The sequence below is a fragment of the Pyrus communis genome, chromosome 12 (genome assembly GCF_963583255.1).
Source record: "Pyrus communis chromosome 12, drPyrComm1.1, whole genome shotgun sequence".
Taxonomy (NCBI): domain Eukaryota; kingdom Viridiplantae; phylum Streptophyta; class Magnoliopsida; order Rosales; family Rosaceae; genus Pyrus; species Pyrus communis.
In genome coordinates this window covers 6,053,613-6,073,497 of record NC_084814.1, presented here as the reverse complement: position 1 = coordinate 6,073,497, position 19,885 = coordinate 6,053,613, and the positions used below count along the sequence as shown (strand labels likewise).

Sequence of the window (19,885 nt, the reverse complement as noted above, 5' to 3'; positions counted from 1 at the left end):
TTTAGTTTGAATCTCTGGGCTCGGGGAAAGAGATGTGAAACGAGGTGATAGTTGGGGTTATGGTGGCAGTGCTCGCCGGAGTGGGAGTGTGCTGGTGATGGTCTAGGCACTAATGTTTGCAGAGGAAAAGAGAGCTGAGGAAGAAGATAGAGGGAAGAGAGAGTGTCTAAAAGAATTAGGAGGGGAAGCCACGCGGAAGAGAGGGAGACTTGGTGTGATTGTGGGTCCCACAAGCTAAATATAAATTAATATAATATTTAAAATATTCAAACAAAAAATATTAAAATAACAATATAATAATTCGAAAAATATATAAAATATAAAATAGTACTTTTTTACAAAAGTATTTCTTGGATGCGTAACTCCATAAAATCTTCATCGTAACTCCGATTTCAATTCCGTTTGCGCCTACACGTTTGTACCGTTGCATATTTCGAGATACGATAAAATAATAACCCATATGCGTCACGAAATGACGATTAACGAAAGTCAATATTCTCATCTCTAAGGATGTTTTCGTCAATTCCCTCATTCAAAATTAATAAAATCGTAAAATTAAGGACGGGTTGTCACATAAAATCGTAAAATCATAAAAATAGCTCGGCTTTTTTCTTCTTTTTTTTAATCGATAACAAAATAATAAACCACACCACTGAACCCTTAACAATATTTATTTGTTCTTTATTTTTTTTTTTTCAATACAAAGCCCTAACTATTATATTTGCACAACGTTTGGAAGAAACTAAGTTTCACCGGTGTTGCCTAACACTGTGCCACTTGTTGAAATAATTGTGATATTTTATTAGACAAAACTACTCTCCTAAAGTCTTTATTTAGAGGACATGTGAGGTCCTTTTTCATACGAGCTTCAGATAAATCTTATGGTAGGTTAAGTTATAAACTTAAATCATTCTTGTTACACGAAACACAATAATTCTACTAAGTGATTAAATGAAAAACGTAAAACCGTCCGTCTTCTTCACCTACCATCTCTCTTCTCCACATCTCCTTCCTCTCTCCAACTCTCTTGCGATCGTTCACTCCCCTTCTACCCCCCCTGAGATTTTTGGTTTTTGTTTTTTGGTTATGAAAGGGGGAAAGGATTTGTTTCAAAATTTTCACCACTGTCGGAAAATTTCATATAAAAAGGGTTCATGCATACAAGAAGAAAGGCTTCCAATTTTCAAAACAACACAATCTCAATTTTGGTGATTTGTAACTAACTAGGTTTGAATATTATTGACAAAAGATTTGAATAAAATTGTATGTGTAAAGTTAATACGGTTTTATTTGGATTTGTTGAATTTAGATATTCGATGAGGAGACTAGGTTTTGCAGATGAAAGAGAATCGACATGACGTGAAACCTTCTTCTCTCTTCTTAATTTTTTATTGGGACGTTTTGATATAGACCCCTCATTTTTAGGCTTCTTAGATTAAACATCTGTTCAATTTAACAATTTGATTAAACATTCTCCGACAATTTTGGTGTCATGTGTATTTTAATTAACCCATTGTAATGTACCTAAATTACATATTTTTCCATAGCCTTTAACATATCTCTTTACTGTATCCAGTTTCTTCACCCCAATATGCACGCAAGTTTCCTAGATTCTTGCTAACTATGTCTTAGAGTTTTAATTTGAGTAGAATACTTGTTGAATATCAGAAGGATTTGAATTTAAGGATATTTATAATGTTATTTTTCTAGTGAATTTTATTTTCCAGCGGCACTTCCTTCCTATGAACATACCATAAGTTTCAGAAGCCTTCTTTTCGTACCAAGGTCGATGTTGGTATTCAAGTTCCAGTTACTGATTTTTATTCAATCATCAGTTGGGTGCATTGATTTTGATTGTCTTTCAAAGTCGAGGGTTTTGATTAAACGAAAACAAATAAAAGATGAAAACTTGATTAATCTAGGTATAATTGAAGCTGTTATCGAGTTAAAAAAACATGATTCACACATTAGGGTCGATGCATGTTGTGTATTAGCCAAATTGTTAATTAGGGTTTTAGTATTAATCGAATTAAGAATCCTATATGGAGCTTCGGTTGGATCTCAGATCCATCCAACTTGCTAGGAGTTACACCGCAACGTACGTTGCTAGTATAAGAAGTTGAGGGTCCTGAGCAAGGCTATGATTAGTACATTATTAATGTTATGCTGACTCATATTGGACTACAACTTTGTAATGTACCAGTTAACATTTTTAATTTTGTACATTATTGGAATGCAACTTTGTAATGTACCAAGAGTTTGGTATGTCATTTAATGTTATGCTGACTCATATTGATCATTTGGTACATAAAGTTTTTATTTTTGAAACGTATTTGTCTGGAAAAATGTTATACATTGTGTGTAATGTACCAGGAGTTTGGTACGTTACTTAATGTTACACTGACTCATATTGATCATTTGGTTCATGATAGAATGTTAAATTAGATCATTCAAGGTGTTTGGTACGTAAAGTTTTTTTATTTTTTAAACTTATCTGTCTGGAAAAACGTTATATAGTGTGTGTTTGTAATTTACCAAGAGTTTGGTATGTTACTTAATGTTACACTGACTCATAATGATCGTTTGGTACATGATATAATATTAAATTAGATCATTCCAGGCATTTGGTACGTAAAAGTTTCAGTAATTTTTGAAACGTATTTGTCTGGAAAAATGTTGTACAGTGTGTTTGTAATGTAACAGGAGTTTGGTACATTACTTAATGTTACACTGACTCATAATGATCTTTTGGTTCATGATATAGTATTAAATTAGATCATTCCAAGCATTTGGTATGTAAAGTTTTTTTATTTATTTTTGAAACGTATTTGTTTGAAAAAAAAAATGTTATACAATGTGTTTGTAATGTACTAGGAGTTTGGTACGTTACTTAATGTTTTGGTTCATGATATAATGTTAAATTAGATCATTCAAGGCGTTTGGTACGTAAAGTTAATTGCATAGGGGCAAAGTTATACTCACTGGTCATTAGCTCCTATCAAAACGAGATTATACAAAGAAATTAGACTAAAAGCTGGAAATGGACAACGCCATTGGGCTAGTATCGATATATATAGTAGGCCAACTAAGAAATGTGGTTCTCTGTTCGGAGGCTTTATTTTTGAAAAAAAAAAAAAAAAGAGAAGAAAAGAATGTGAGTTTTTGGTTGAAGGCTTGGTATGTGATATCAAATGTTTAACACAACTGAGGTCAATAGATTTTCGTTTTGCTCCTCACGAATGTAATGAGGCAGCCCATCCAATGGCAGGTGTTGTTTCACGTGTAAGAGACTTTCATAGATGGCATTGAATTATAAAAACGTGGGAGAACCGGCTTCCTAAGGAATAGGCACGTACATAAATATATCTACATAAAAGATATATATGAAATTTAATAATTAATATATTAAATTAAAAAAAACACAATAATAACTTGTAATCTAAATAAATATAAAAATGTTGACATGACTATTGTTTAGACGTCATAATCAAATTTTGTATTAGAACCAATGTTTAATCTAAAAAGTACTAAAAAGGTCATGGGGATTCTAATTTTTCCTTTTTTATTATTTTCTATTTCATCAATTAATATTTTCTTTCCGTATTTAACTTAATAACTTAATCTACCGAAAAATTGATATGAGGAATCATATAATGAAGAACTTTACATGTTCTCAAAATGAAGACTTTAGGAGACCTGCTGTCCTTTTGTTGGATTAGAAGACATGGATTTTGATTGAAGAAGACGCTTCACCCTTCACCAATCAAAAGCACATTATCCTGAGTCACGATCATGGCGGGGTTCAATCAAGTAGAGTCACACGTAAAGAAGATTAATTGGAGAAGAACTATTTCAAAATTTTCTGCAGACATATGGCAACTGTTTTCATGCATGTATCATCGCAACTTTAATCGATGCAAAGTGTTGTACTTATGTGAGATGATAATTAACACTACAACATATAAGATAAAGGGTTAGTTAAAATAGTTATGAGATTGATATAATTCCTTATTTTAATATCTGAAATTTAAATCGATAGAAGTGATCATTGAGTGTGTTCATTATCAATCATTTTGGTCATTTCATGAAAAATCTCCGTTAAATAAGATCAAAATAATAAAAATACTCTCAAATTTTGTCAAAGCATTTTGACTCATTGTTGATTAAATTAAGGATATTTTTGTAATTTTGGTCTTTATTTAACATATTTGTCATGTCACATCCCGGTCCGGGCCCCCATCATATCCCGGGCTCGACTCCACCGTAGCACGATATTGTTCGCTTTGGGCCCCGACCATACCCTCACGGTTTTGTTTCTGGGAACTCACGCGAGAACTTCCCAATGGATCACCCATCCTAGGATTGCTCTCGCGCAAACTCGCTTAACTTCGGAGTTCCGATGAACTCTGAAGCCAGTAAGCTCTCAAAATGCCTCGTGTTAGGTAGAGATGCGAATATACATATAAGGCTTACAAGATCCTCACACCTGGACGATGTGGGATCTTACATGTCATGGACTAAAGAGTTATATCAATACCATTTTAGCTAAAATGTCTAACAAAATATCTAGGTCATGTTGGGTAAAGGATTTGATCTGGACAACTCTATAAATTTAAGGTATTTAACAGTAAAGGAGAGCGATTTTATCTACTCCATCTCCTACTCCATACCACAAATTTTTTGTTTCTTCTTACCACAAATCTTTAAAATAAAAACATTCATTTAATCCAATCCAATCATCTTAATCAAACGATGCTTAATATTCAATTATATACTTTCTTTTTTCACTTCTTTCTTATGATGTGGATATATCTTTATTTTTTGTGTTGAGTGTAAAGCTGGATTTATAGTTAGGTGAAGGTGAATGCATGGAGTTTGTGGAAGATGACACTCATACTCCTTTAATCTTTTATAGTGGTTTTGTCAACTCGTTATCACTTATCAGAATGAGATGCCTCGAAGAGCTTTGTTAAACACCATAGGTTGATAAAATAAAAATAAAATAATATAAACAACGTTTGAACCGTTCAAATCAAAGTAATTAGCATGGTTTTTTTTAGGTATTAATTAGCATGGTTTGGTTGTAAAAAAGTGTTGACCCAATCAGTTCTACGTACTCGAGATGCTGTAAGTAAAAGAAAAAAAAAAAAAAAAAAAACTCTATCCAAGATAAATCACTATTTTCAATCAAACCACAATTAGTTTGCTTTAACTCGGTTTGCATTATATATTAACCCGGTAAAGCGCATAACAGAAGACCATATATAACAGTTAAATTACAATTGACGACTGATGTAGCAATTTGAAATCTTATATCAAATTTTGTACTTAACTAACCGAATTGTTAAATGTTATTTCTTATTAATATAGGACTTTAAATGCATGTATTTATTAAAAAAACTATTCAAACAAAAAATTTATTAGTTGAAATATTAGTGGAATAAGGGACCCACAATTAAAGTTAATTAAAAATAAATTTAACGTTGATGTCAAATTTAACTCCTAATCACAAAGGTTTTAAATTCAGTCAGTAAATAACATTTCGGTTAGAGGGATTTTTTATATTAAATATGCACAACCACATCTCTACCTAAAATTTGACACCTCATTTGAAGATGCTCTAAACATCCTTAACAATTCAATTCATCTTCGACAGTGAAAAGTTTTCTCAACTATTGTTCCATTCACATAAGAAAACATGAAATATTTGCTTAATAATAGACGATTACCTAAGAACACCCTCCTTGTGAGGGTAAAATCACCATTGTATCCCTTGTTAATCAAATAAGTTTAATAATAATTTCCATAAATAAAGGTGAAATAGTAATTTTACACTTGCTTCCCTGCGTCCTATTTTCTTCTTTTTTGTTTTGTTTTGTTTTTCTCTTTTTGTTACTTGTTCTATAATAACTTCCTGCGCATGTGTTGAAATTACTAGTGCTTACAAAGAAAAGTGACCAAACCAAACCAGTTGCTAAATGGACTGGGACTGGTTTGGTTCAGTTATGTTGCTAATTAGAGTTCAAAATTACACCAATCAATACCATATTGGTTTGGTACTACAGGTCGAACCCTAAATTACTTCAAACCAGACCATGTTGAACCCTACTTATATGGACAAACGTATCAATATTGATTGAAATATGCCTCACAAAGAAAATTTGAGTCACTTTTTTGTTTCTACTTTTCCACTCTATCATAACAACAAAGAGGAATATTTTTTTTTGGGGGGGGGGCGGCGGGGGGGGGGGGGGGGGGTGGTGGGGTGGCGGGGGCGGGGGACACGAAGATGATGCCTTTATGATAATTGAAATGTGCTATGTTCAACCCTACATATATGCACAAACGTATCAATATTGATTGAAATATGCCTCACAAAGAAAATTTGAGTCACTTTTTTGTTTCTACTTGGCGGGGGACACTAAGATGATGCCTTTATGATAATTAAAATGTGCCATTCCACACAATTTTAAGTTTTGATGACTTGGAACATTTTGGTAGGTAAGAACTAAGAATTGATCAAATATTAATATGTGCCATTTCTTTTGCTACCAAAAACATGAGCTGTAAGTGGGACAATCACTGATAAATGTGGCACATGTCTTGGTATATACATATCCAACCGAACCCATGCCATATAAATACAATTAGGTGTGTCTAGCTTGCATATTGTCCCAAGATTTGGAATGTGAGTACACCACCCTAACTCGACCCATCACCAAACTTTTTTTATTTCATTATCTTCCAAATTATTGGGTTATTATGACCATGCACAAATCAAGTGACACATACACACATATATATAATCATCATCTCGACGGTCAGATATTAAACTATTATCAAGCGGAATCTAACTTAGTTAAATTTTCAAATTGATAATGATCATCTAATTAGTCATACCATATATACAATTGCGCTAAAAATCTCTGAAGAAACGGAAAAAAGGCCGGTCTTAGGTTTGAGCTGCATAAAGCGTCTAATGCTAGCTTGATTTCTTTACTGGTTTTACCTCAGATTGAACTCAATCATAGGGTTAACAATGAGTTTGAAAGTGAAAGTGATCCAAACTGATCCACCACTATCCAAAATGAATGAGTTTAGAAAATTTCTCTTGCACCAACTTATAAAAGCTTATGTATCAATATGAATGCACGCCAAACACGGTTTTTTTTTATTTTTTATTTTTTAACCGTAGGTAAAAAGCATTCAATTTAAAACTAATTGGATGCGAATATCAATCTAAAATCAATTGGTTGTGAACATCAAATCTAAAACCAATTGGATGGTGTAATGTTCCACTAATCTTTTTGGGAGTTTGAACTTTTTTTTTTGGTGAATGATAAAAATTTACATGGTACAAAAAAATGATTTCAAATTTTTAAATCATATTTAATCCTCCTTCCCTTCCATATGTTCTGCCTTTTTTTTTTCCCTCCCAGAGACTGCGAGCCAACCCATCTCCCTTCTTCCCATCTACTTTCCCCCTCTTTCTTCCTAAAAAAAAACCCTCACTATTTGTAGTTTTTCTCCCGTGCTCCGCTCTCAATTGTCTCTACCGGTTTGAGAGTCGGTGGCATGTGGGCTCGGCGTTCTTCTCCGCTTTTCTGGCTTTTATTGTCGGCTTTTGTTGCTTTAAGTTCATTTGGTTTCCACCTTTCTTGGTTCCCTGTTGCCCCTTTACAAACCCCAACCTCCAGCCTCCTCTATCTTTTCCCTTAGCAGCCCACCCTCATAATTCATCCTCACCCCAACTTTTGCTCAGATCCTCGAGCGACGAGCCGAAGATGGTGGCCATGTCCATTTTCGTCCTTCATTACCCATACCCGGACCGGCATGCCAGATTTCCCTCGAGGCCAAGTGCTCTTCGACTTATACCAAAGTAGGGGTATTTCATATACCCCTTTAGCCTTACCACTCAACCATCTGTTTCTGTATTTGTATATAATTGTCGGGGTTAGTGAAGGTGATTTTGATTCAGTGGCTATAGTTCGGAACAGCGTTCCTGGTGACAAAATTTGGTTGCAGGTTTGTAACTTTTGTGATACGGTGTCTTGGTTGAATTGATCACTCAATCATTTTCTCTAGTGCGGCTACTAGCAAGGAGTTCATGGCGGTGGCGGCAATTCTCTGTGCTTGGATGATAGGAACTAGAGTTTTGTTATTTTATGTCTTTTTGGTTGTTGGGTTGGGCTTTATGTGTGTTTGGATTCTCCAAATGTACTTTGCGTTGGCCTTGTGTAGCCCTATTTTTATGTTTAATGAATTTAAGTTTTTGACTGACTAAAAAAGTCATACTTAGTATGGTTTTATTTTAACAGCACGATAATCTAAACTATTCTAATATACAGGAAAGAGGATCTAACTGGCCAAAAAGACTGTCCTGGGCGAATGGCTTAACGCCCATTACCAATAAATAATGAAATTGCATCCGAAGTTTTCATTTTGAGTCTCTTACGCAATATTGCTTACATAAAAGGGAAAACGAAAAGGTGATATCAAAATGTGAACGAAATAAGAACATTTTCACTCCTAAAAAGCCCACGGGCAATATGCAATTCAATCTTCCAAGTGAATGGTAACTGCCTTTAGTGAACAGTAACTGTCCAAGTGAATCTTCACCCGTAAACTGAATAACCTAGGCAATTCATATTAAAGTATTATTAAAATTTTTTTATAAAATAATAAAAGATAATTTTATTTTTAATTTCAGATGATAATAAAATATTGGTTGAAAGTATTTGAAAATATATGAAAATATTGAAATGTGGTGTAAGGTGAAAGAACATGATTAAGTATTTATAGAAAAAATTATTATTTTTAATATTTTTAATTAAGTTTTATGATTTTTTATAATTTGTATTTTTAATTAATTTTAATTGTAGTTGATATCAGCCTTGCATAACATGCCCAAGGGACTAGGCTAGTCGATTTTAGCCTAGGTAAGCAACTAGGCTCCCCCAGAGCCCATTGGATTGGGATGAGGTGGAGGAGTTTTGGGGAGAGGGAAGGGATTTTGAAATTGGTACCAAAAGGAATATCCTATATATAAAAATTATAATCTGCTAGACTAACTAGTCAAGCCCGCTAGTCAATTAAGATAGATTTGTTAGTCGATAAACAAAGATTCAATAACCAATTTCAAATACCAAAAGCTATCCTTGTTAGCAAGGCCTCAGTTCGTTCCAATTAATGTGTCAAGTGAGCATAATTGTGAGCACATACTAATTAAATATTCAAGTGATACATGTAGTTGTATATGTATGTGAGATATGTGACACAATATAAATAACTTTGTTACAAGATGTTTTTAGCCGGAAAAATCCACCTCTGGGCTAAAACGGGGGACTCTCCACTGAGTCCAATCTACTAGTATAATCAAGGTTCTTACAAAGTACCACAAAGCTCAATTCCTAGATCTAGTCTACAGGGCAGCTTTACCTTTGTGTAACCTTGCCTCACACAAGATGGATTCCTTCAGCCTTCACAAAGTCCTCAGCTCTTCACCTTATGACACCGAAAATGTATTGTCTCTAGTCTTCACATGATAGCAGCTCCTCCTGAACTCTTACCTTGTGGCACCGAGACTAACACACGAACTATGCATATGATGATATGTCAATCATATGCAAATTTGGATTCAAATGTCCAGTCAGTTTCTCCAGTCAAACTATTGAAGGAACTTGATGAGAATCCTAAAATGTATCAGTTTTAAAGATTTGAAACTAGAAACACTTGACCACAAATTTAATGCAAAACCACAAAACAATGCAACTCTATCATTCAATGATTGGGTGTTTAATGCATGAAAGAAGGTTTTGCAATTAGGGTTTCATAAATGAAGAACAAAGAGGAAGGTGAGGCCTTAATGCCTTTTTCTCTCTTTCTCTCTTTCTCTCTTTCTCTCTTTCTCTCTCTAGGAATATGATATGAAAACCCCAAGGAAGAAGTGAAAATCTAGCTAAAGAATATATGCAAAAGGGATGTTTCATTTCAGCTAGCAAGGACAAGGAACACGTGTCACATTAAAAAACAATCTAGGCAGATCCACAGCAAAAAACTCGTAACCAGCAAAAAGGTGTTAGTCAGTCTATGCGGGCAGGTGTTAATTTGTGTGCCCAGCTTGCTGGAAATCTGTGCGCAAGCTTGACTAGACAATTAAGCTAGTCATAATGAAGCAGGAATGTAGACATGAAATGCAAATGCATGAACAAACATTTTGAAGAGAGATGCGCCACTTCGTTGAACATTTCTTCCCAGTAGACACAGCCCATAAACAGAGAAAAGCCTAAAGCTAGATTAAGCATGTGGTACAATTACAATGTTGACAAGGAAAGTCAAACCTAAAAGTCTAGACTTCATAGATTTAATCCACTATCCCTTCAGGAATTTGAGAGGGGTGGAAGTGCTGCTATAAGGATCATTGATCTCTTTTTAATCAGAAAATGAAGAAAAGAAATAAAAAGGGGTAAAAATGATCTTAGCTCCATATACTTAGTATTTTTATTCTGCATACCAAAAAAAAAAAAAAAAAATGATCACAGTTGTTCAATTTTTGTAGGTGATTTTTGCTACCCACTCATTAGAGGAAAGACTTAAATGGAAGCGGGTTTATCGGCCTTGTGCATCTTCTTCCAATAATATAATGATATGTATAAAACTTTTAACACATGACATTTTATATTATTGAATCAGGATGCTACATAGCATTAACCCATTCCAAGTAAGTTGTACTCACGCCATAGTATTATTTAAATACGAAAAAAGAAGAAAAAAAAAACTAAGGACTTGTGTTAGATTGGCACTATATATAATATTTATATTTCTTGGACTTGTGGAGAAATCCTTACTCCTCAGAGCATCTCTAATAGAAATGAGCATGTTTATAATTGGGTAATGTTAGGGAGACTAAATTTGCAAACTAAATGATGTGTCATCAATAGAAATGAGCATGTTTATCAATGCTTAAGTAATATACTAATCATCAACTTCCATGTTCTTTAGTTTTCAAAATTTAGTCTACAAATTGAGTTTCCATAGCATTACTCTTTATAATTTGGTTATGTTCATTGAAGATGATTGGACTTAGATTTTTGTTATAACATTTTTCCTAGTTGGCATAGGTTAGACTCAAATCTTATATTGAAACCCAAATTTAGATCTCAACTTCGTGGGAGACTTATATACGAGTTTTAAATCTTTGATGCAGTAGAGAACCGTATACTCATACTTAGACAATATAAGATTTAAGTCCAAATTTTCTGATGCGCTAAACATGCTCTTACTATTGTCCTTAATTTGATCTCAACGAAAAATGATAATATCTTACCCACTTATCTTAACTTTCCATGCAACCAGTCATTTAATATTCTATATAGCTACAAGACTACCATACAAAGTTCGCATTCTGCCGTTCAGTCAAACAAACACACAACGCGTGGCCCATAGAAGGCAGCACCGCCACAGGGACCATGGCCTCGGAAGAAGAGAACATAAGCCTAAACCCCAAACCGTCCCCACCGTCCAGTCAACGTTCGTGCATGGCCATTGGCAATAAATCATAGAACCACTAAGAGTATTTGTAAACGCATTTAACACATATAAAAATCGAATTAGCTTTGTTTTGTACGTGGGTTAAGAAACCATTCCCCACTTATCCAGGGTTGTGCCTTGTCCCTGTTCTTTAAATTGGAGTTCCCTAGCTTTCAAGTTGGGTGAAACCCTAATTTCATAATTTCATTTCTTTGTTTTTTCATGATTTGATCTGTTTTTTTGTGTAAGGGGAAACCTGAATTCATGGGAGCTCAAAGCACTAGGTTCCTGTATGTGTTCTTGTAATATATTCTGTCTCATTCACTCACTCTTTCTGTCCTTGTTTTCGACGCGAAACAACTTTTCACATCCTCACATTATATATAAGGACTCTGTTGGGAAAAAAAAGAAAAGAAAAGGGTTTTGATTTGTTCTTTGTGTAGAGCTTTCAAGATTGGAAGAAGGTCAGTACAGCAAATCAAATCTCTTTCTCACTAGTGTTTTTATGAAGCCTCCATTTCCAAGCCAATTTTACAAAATCTCCTGTTAGGTTTTTCCTTCTTTTTAAAAATATTTCCCAACAGTCCTTTTCAACCATACGTAATTCTGGCGTTTGGAAGTTATTCTTTCTGCTTTTAAAAAAAGCAGAAGTTAAAAGCAGTTTCGCTGGTGTGTACACTTCCAAATTCCACCAATACTAAACCCTTACTGTTTGGTCATCAAGTAGATTTTTTTAGTGTTGGAGCAGTTCATTTACTGTGGTTTGGTTCAACAACCAAACCAATTTCTGGGATAATTATACTCATTTTCTTTTAATCATGTCTTAATCTACCGTAGTGTGCTAACTTTTACCTCTGAATTGATCTATATCACAGAACAAGGACAGGCCAAAGCCATCAATTGTGGAGGTTTTGATAGGAGCCCACTACCAATGAGCACAAACAAGAAAGGCAATTTCTGAGTAATTAGTCAGAACATTTGGAAAAATCTTTCTGCAGAAAGACATAGAATTAAGAAATGGAAAGTGGTTATTTTTCAGCTTGGAAGAGTAACACCGATTCTATGCATGGCTTGTTGAATGTGGAAGAAGCCGAAGAGCTGAAAATGGCGGCACCATTGCCTGCGATCCCCCAGCCACAAACCCCACAGGAGCCTATGGAGTTCTTGTCCAGATCATGGAGTCTTTCAGCTTCCGAAATTTCAAAGGCTCTTGCTCAAAAGCAAAAACAATTTTCCGTCGAAAAAAGTCCCGAAACATTCCCAGAAGCAACTGTTGTGCCACAGCTAGTAAGCTCAATTTTCCTTAACTCGAAGAAATGTTCATGTCAAGTATTATCCTACTTTGTATTGAACTTTGTTGTGATCATCGTTGTTGTAATTGGCTACATAAATCGTGATTTAATTTCAATTTTGGTTCTGTTTTTTATATTGTTTTGATTCTTTCTTGCAGACAACCAAGATCATAAAATCTGTCAACAATCGGAGAACGGGGTCTATCGGAAAATGGTTCCACCATACGGAGTTGAGTAGTAGTGCAGTGAAGAAGAAAGACAAGGAACGGGTAGAAAGGGCGCGAGTGCATTCTGCAGTCTCCATTGCAGGTGTTGCTGCAGCCTTGGCTGCTGTAACTGCAGCAGAGAACTCGAATGGTTCTGGCTCGAAAACCACCATGGCTTTGGCTTTGGCTACAGAGTTGCTGGCATCACATTGCATCGAAATGGCTGAGTTAGCCGGCGCTGATCATGATCGTGTGGCATCTGCTGTCAGATCAGCAGTGGACATCCGGAGTCCCGGTGATCTTATGACTCTTACAGCTGCAGCTGCTACAGGTACTTGCTCACTTCCATAAAAAAAAAGGTTGAGCTTTCGAATGGAAAGCCGATGTACCAGTAATGAACTTCTTGTTTTATGCCATTGATTGTAAATTGATACGAACTTACGAAGTCTTTCTTCAGCTTTGCGAGGAGAATCCGCTTTGAAAACAAGACTACCAAAAGAAGCAAGAAAGAATGCTGCAATTAGTCCCTATGATAAAGGAATGGGTGAAAGTCCTTCGGTTGGTGCTTTTTATAGTAAAGTGGAAGAGCAGCAAGATCCTCCCTGTGTTGGAGAGCTACTGCAACTTACAGGAAAAGGTAACTTATTAAACTCGTCTATATTAACTAAATCAGACTCCAGATGATATAAAAAGTACCGGAAACTCTAATTCTTATGGAAAAAACAGAAATGTATAAGAACTAAATCCTCTTAGCCTTATAAACATGATGTTCTTCTCATGAAATCAGTCGAAACTTGAATGTGTCAAATGGACTTACATGTTGCAATGGGTGTATACAGGTGTTTTACAATGGAAGCATGTCTCTGTGTACATCAACAATAAATCTCAGGTACAAAATCGAGTGAAAGGAATAATCTGGAGAATGATTCAGATAGAAAAATGGCATTCCTAATTCGTATGTTATCTTTTCAGGTCGTAGTTAAACTCAAACGTAAGCACGTTGGAGGAGCCTTCTCCAAGAGGAAGAAATGTAATGCTTCTGCACAAATTCTATGTTCTATTTACAGTACTATGGCCTTGTTTGATTGGGAGGCGGAGGACTAGCTTGGATAGGACTATTCACTACCATTCTTGTGGAGACTAGTAGGGATATCTTTTCATCATGAGTAGCCTTCAACTTGGACAAAAATATGGAAGTTCTCATCCATTTCTTCCTTCAAAACGCCTTCAATGTAGTGAATAGTCCTAAGTTAGTCTTTTCTATCAAACGAGGCCTATATGTTATGTCTTCGTTCATATCTGATCTGTATGTTTGTTGTGTTGGTACAAGGTGTTGTTTATGGAGTCTGTGATGAGACTTCTGCCTGGCCATACAAAAAAGAAAGGGGAATTTCAGAGGAGGTCTATTTCGGGCTCAAAACCGGACAGGGTCTACTGGAATTCAAGTGCAAGAACAAGGTCCATATGCAAAAATGGGTGGATGGGATCAAAAGCCTTGTTCGCCGAGTCAGCTACATTGATGAAGCTGAGCACTCTTTGGGATTTTTAAGTATAAGTAAATAGTATATGATTCACTTCGTCACTTGTACAAGTTACCACAAATAAAACTTTTACTATGCAGTATACTTCTTTTACAAGCAAGAAGGAATGTTAGGTTTTGAACAATTCATTGTTCTTATAGGTTACAAGATAGCGAATTTTGTGGTCGGATATGAGTGTTTGTGCATGGTGCCATCAGAAATTGTTCGTTTTCTATATGAAATCCAGAAAGTTTATTTCAAAATTCAGAAGCTTTATTTCATATCATTCAATAAAAGAAACATCGTCTATTATTTCACCTGTGACATCCGCATGAACACTTGGCCTCGACGCAGGTTTTGATATTGCATTCAGTAGGACAGAAGTTGGTGCAATCTGAATCGCTGGCACATTTTGAAGATGAGATTACTCTCTCAGCAGAGTGTTCAGGGCCAAACGGGCACACACAAACGCCAGCAGAACACTTGCTTGGCGACTCTAAACATTTCTCCTTGCAGTGATCAGCCTTACATTTGTCTCTGCAGTCAGCATCATGGGCACATTTGTATTGCTCGTGGTCAGCTTCTGCTCCTACCATCCTTCTGAATGGGATACCTACGATCCAAAACTTTTGCTTAGATTACTTCACACACAGAGGCTGCTTAGCATTACGGTCTAGTAGTATTTTTCTTCATTTCTAAGTGAAAGGCCTTAGGTTTGACTTAAGAGAGAGAGAGAAGGAGAGATTAATTACGTTGGATTCCCTCAATAGTAACAAATAAAATCTCTCTTTTAATAGTGAAAACAAAATCTAACTTTCTATGTCCTTATTTAAATAATTTTTTTAGTGAAATGGTTTCCGCATGTATTTTCTCCTGCACACTATTTATTTCTGTTTCTTGATTCTTCTGTGAACGATAAGTCAAATAACTTGAGATGTTATGGTGTAAGAAACAAGTTGTAAGAAAACAACTTCAGATGTTCTGATGTGCTTTCGGCAACTTCTCTGAGTTATGAACTGGAAGAAAATTGGTAGAACGACGATGAGTCAAATACGTTGCCACAGCCATAGTATTCCATAAATTTTCTTCCCTGTTATGTATGACGAGTGTTTTTTCATGACAGGTAAAACTGAAAGTACACTCGCTAACGTTTGAAATATGGTACACAACAAATTTGTAAGACTTGCAGAAAAATGGCAAACATGTATTGCAACTTTTCATACAAATGATTTTAATGTACAAACAGAGTTCAACCACCTCTTGACAGATCTATGATCTTTTTTCCATCAAAATACAACAGTCTTGTTATCCTCGTAAGGTAATACTCGCAGCTCACAGTATGACTTGATAGCCATCGTTAGGCATTGTTTTTCGAGGTTCTCCGATTTCTGCACAAAAGTCTGCAAGTTATCTCTGTGTGAAACTCTCGCAACCTGCATATTGGATCAGATGTCTTATAACTTTATGAATTGCAACAATTACTCTCATTGAATATCAATGCTTGGTTAATAGATCTAATTGCCAAAGCTCCGCTGAGGGGCATTGCGCACAGATATTATTTACAACATATAATCTAAATGCAAGTCTGTTTCTGAACAATTTGCAATAACTACCTAAGATGATTTGGTGTATGACCAAACCGCCTGTTGAGTCACCATTTAACAGAAATCAGCAAGTTTTGTACAAATTCTTCAGAAGCATATACTTTTCGTACTACCTTCAATAACAAAATTTATGCACTAACAATTACAGAATGTAACCCACTACCCCTCCATATTAAATTTATAATCATGGTACCAGAACGGAATATTAATTGGTGGATCGAGCCACGATGATTCAATAGAGCGCTAAAGCTAACCCAAGGCCCTCTGTGCCTGACCATTTGATCATCACTCATAAATGCCAGGGACAAGGATTATCAGGTTCTCCTCCAAAAACAATTTCCCTAGTTAATGAAATGCATCTTGAACTAAGAAATATATTCAAGAAGCTAATAAGGGCGTCTTGACTAATTTCAGTAACTGGGTTCACTGCTAATCCTTACAGTAGATGGTATCCATCCATCACATGACCTAGACAGTGACGGGCCTATGTATTGGCCATGGCTTCACCGGTTTTTAATTTCTTATTCTAAAAAATATGGTACAATATTTGATAACATGGTACAAATTTTGAAATAAGTAAATGAACCCCCCAAGTTTTAAACAAATTTAGAGTGGCCCCCTTATTCTAGTTCTGCCCCTGGACCTAGCGTTTCCCACAGCACAGAAGCACAGTTGTCACACCAAACCTGAAGTATACATGGTTTTATCCAAGATAATTTGGCTTCACAGTCTTTCAATTCAAATTGTCTCCAGTACTTGAACACAGTGAGTTCAATTTGGGAAGTCCCTACTACCCTAGCGAATTCTATCAGGAATTATTGATCCAAAATGTGGTCGAACATTTGTAAACGCTGATTATTGAGAGACGAACATTTACCATATCGTTCCCATATTGTAGTGAGATTCTGACAGTAGGCCACTTGAAAGCATTATGACTTGTAATAAGTTAGAACTTAGATATATTTATGTTTAACTAGGACCATGCCACCCAACCATGTCATGGGTGGGTAGCAAAGTCATTGTTTCCACTATGATCTACATTATAAGTAACTTGTTTCAGCTGTTTGATCTCGTCATATTTTCATCTCAACTTGCCTAGAAAAGACCAAAGCTTTCTATGGATCAAAGTAAATGCGTAATACTATCACAAAACAACAAACACGAGAATAATCAGCAATCAACGCCAAAAGTCAGCTTATACTGTCAGAGACACAAAACCAAAAATACAGCACAAGGATTCCAAAGCCTAAACAAGGGTAATTTCATGGCAGCAGTAAAGAACATCATATTTACCATCTGTTCAATAATAGGCCCAGCATCAAGTTCTTGCGTCACAAAATGAGTTGTTGCACCAATAAGCTTCACCCCTGCATCAAAAGCCTGCGAACATAATCTAGCAAATTAAACATGTATAGACAGTTAGGATGAAAGTATAGATATACTTTAAAGGGCAACAAACACAGAGAATGACGAGAAGTGTGAACCTGTTTAGATGGTTTTCCACCTTTGAATGACGGCAAAAGGCCATGATGAATGTTAATTATATCCTTTCCATAGCTCTTTAAAAAATCGCCGGATAATATCTGCGTAAATAAAAACAATTCTTAAGTTCTTAACTGCTCATTTAACCCCTTTTGCAACAAATAGTCCACTTTCTCTATTCTTTTGTTTTCTTCCTTAATTTAAAGAGTTTTTGACTCCTGAATATCAAACCAATTAACTGATTCTTTATAACATATAGTAATCGTCGAGTAAAAGCTACAAGGGTGGACGCTTTAGGTTTTGAAAGATTTCAATCTAATTATTTTGACTGTTATAATGAAAGGACAGGAGAAAGCGTGTTCCTCCAGTCATCACTACAAACTTCAATAGCCAACAATTTATAAAGTTCGAAATGATAATTGAATGGTGAAAACGTAACCTGATTTACCTGCATGTACCTGGCAAGAACTAAAAAATCAGTGTTTTGAACCAACTCTAGTATCTCCCCTTCTCTTTTGTCATCCATGGTTGTATTTAGATAATGGTAAGGTATACCGTGTCTTTCTAGAAAACGATGCACATGGGTGTTCGGACCTCGATGATGATTACTGAGGAAAAACAGTGCTACAACCACAGTCAAAGTTCTGAGAACCAAAATTATGAACTAAAACAGTGAAAAACCTCCAAAAAGCTCACCTTATTACACAAGTTATATCTACTGGAAGCCTGCCTTCCTGCCACTGATGTAATAAATCAACCAGGCAATGATCCTGCAGCAGCATAAAGGTGGTTTTATAACGCACAACATCATAATCTAAAACAACGTGGGTGTATGACTATCAGTGTGTACACCTATAAGAAACTTTACAAATGGCAACACCTGTTTTGAGACAAGGACACCAATCTTATACTTGGGGTCAAGATTTGGAACCCGGACAACAGATCTCATTGCAGAGTATGTTAACGACAGCTTATGGAAATCCTCATCCATTTCCTTTCTTGGCCATTTAAGAGGATCGAAAATAAATTCGCTGCCAAGTTGCAGAGAGTTAGATTTTTTATCTGTGCAGCTGGTTCTATTAAACTAAAGAATACGTGCAATTTGACATATTGCATCAAACAATAGCAACCTGCGAAACCGACATGCTCCATTGCTCTAAACTGATTCCTGTAAAACAAACTGACCTTGGAGTACTTTAATCTTTATTTCCTTTTAACTAGCAAACCCCATTGATTGAATTACTAGATTTCGCATCATAATAATATCACACAGTTCCAATAACAATCATATAAAATTCACTTCAAGCTTTGACATTTGTTATCAATCCATCCAAACAAAACCAACCAGAAAAATTCATACTTTTTATAAAAATAAAAAATAAATTTGACTTTGCAAATGAAATCTGAGGAATTTGGCAAATGAATCAAGCAGAAATGGCAAAAGGGTACCTTCTGGAATAAAAAACGTGCTTGTTTTCGGGCACGAAGATGCTGGCGCCGAGAATGTTTCCGCCTTTAGAAGCAATGCAATCCGATAGCTTGGCCACAATCCCAACTGCATCCTATTTCCAATAAAACCCATTTTCAATCCCTTATAACCTGTTTGGTTTCCCAGAAAATAGAAAGAGAGAAAATGAAAGCCAGTGCAAATCTGCACGCAGAGAGACAGAGAGAGGACTTACGGGGCAATGGAAGACGTGGATTCCGTAGGAGAGAGGGGGGAGAGAAGATGAAGAGTCGAGGGGCTCCCCTGGGAATCTCAAGGACTTGAAGGGCCTCTTGGCAAATCCGAAAAGCTTGGGGAGGCTTGGAGCTGCCCTTTGGACGAGGTTCATTTTCTATCTCTCTGTCCGTCTGTGCTGCAAATGGTGGCGCGCCTATCCTTTTACCTTCTCCACAAACTGAAGCTTAAGTCCGTACTCTGGTGTCGTTTTTGTTTACAGTCGACTCGGTGCCAAGTTCCAACTGCCACTTCCCAAAAAGACTTAAAAGAGGGATTTAACTAATTCTTTTTGGACAATTGTCGAATTGCTTAAGCCACTTTGTACTGCGATCTAATGATATTTTTTTTTATTTATAAGTGAAAGGTCTTAGGCTCGATTCTTGCCAAAGGCGAATTTGAACCACATTATTATGGCTAGCCCATTGTGAGGCTTGACTTACTCCATTACCTCGTAATATAGATAATATTGCTTGTTAAAAAAAAAAATTGTTGAATTACTTTAGTGGTTATAGTCTTTCCTTTCAGTCCA

At 35.7% G+C, this 19,885-nt stretch overlaps 2 protein-coding genes across 4 annotated transcripts; one reads left to right on the top strand and one right to left on the bottom strand.

Moving 5' to 3' along the window:
- The first annotated feature begins 11,629 nt into the window (after positions 1–11,629).
- LOC137711128 (VAN3-binding protein-like) lies at positions 11,630–14,827 on the top strand. 2 transcript variants are annotated; one of them, XM_068450335.1, is made up of 7 exons: positions 11,630–11,819; positions 12,405–12,816; positions 12,980–13,358; positions 13,485–13,664; positions 13,867–13,916; positions 14,000–14,057; positions 14,358–14,827. In XM_068450335.1, the coding sequence occupies exons 2-7, from the start codon at positions 12,547–12,549 to the stop codon at positions 14,588–14,590; spliced, it is 1,170 nt and encodes a 389-aa protein (XP_068306436.1). In that variant the 5' UTR covers positions 11,630–11,819; positions 12,405–12,546; the 3' UTR covers positions 14,591–14,827. The 2 variants fall into 2 exon arrangements, with proteins under 2 accessions (XP_068306436.1, XP_068306435.1); XM_068450334.1 differs by lacking the exon at positions 11,630–11,819 and having other exon boundaries at positions 12,196–12,816.
- Positions 14,828–15,614: 787 nt separating this feature from the next.
- Positions 15,615–19,570, bottom strand: LOC137711159 (formyltetrahydrofolate deformylase 1, mitochondrial). Of its 2 annotated transcripts, none has more exons than XM_068450367.1 (8): positions 19,316–19,570; positions 19,083–19,195; positions 18,514–18,664; positions 18,330–18,403; positions 18,082–18,241; positions 17,636–17,734; positions 17,445–17,531; positions 15,615–15,980 (listed from the first exon to the last, which is right to left on the bottom strand). In XM_068450367.1, exons 1-8 carry the CDS (start codon positions 19,466–19,468, stop codon positions 15,834–15,836), a joined length of 984 nt encoding a protein of 327 aa, XP_068306468.1. In that variant the 5' UTR covers positions 19,469–19,570; the 3' UTR covers positions 15,615–15,833. The 2 variants fall into 2 exon arrangements, 1 of the variants encoding a protein (XP_068306468.1); XR_011065043.1 differs by having other exon boundaries at positions 15,859–15,980; positions 17,445–17,544.
- Positions 19,571–19,885: the final 315 nt, after the last annotated feature.

Excerpts from the sequence above, each read along its gene's own strand:
- LOC137711128 (XM_068450335.1), top strand. The coding sequence starts at position 12,547 with ATGGAAAGTGGTTATTTTTCAGCTTGGAAGAGTAACACCGATTCTATG. Across the intron at positions 13,665-13,866 it reads ACTGCAACTTACAGGAAAAG|GTGTTTTACAATGGAAGCAT; the intron begins GTAACTTATTAA and ends GGGTGTATACAG. Across the intron at positions 14,058-14,357 it reads CTTCTCCAAGAGGAAGAAAT|GTGTTGTTTATGGAGTCTGT; the intron begins GTAATGCTTCTG and ends TGTTGGTACAAG.
- LOC137711159 (XM_068450367.1), bottom strand. The coding sequence starts at position 19,468 with ATGAACCTCGTCCAAAGGGCAGCTCCAAGCCTCCCCAAGCTTTTCGGA. Across the intron at positions 18,665-19,082 it reads CACGTTTTTTATTCCAGAAG|CGAATTTATTTTCGATCCTC; the intron begins GTACCCTTTTGC and ends GCAACTTGGCAG. Across the intron at positions 15,981-17,444 it reads GGCCTATTATTGAACAGATG|GTTGCGAGAGTTTCACACAG; the intron begins GTAAATATGATG and ends TCCAATATGCAG.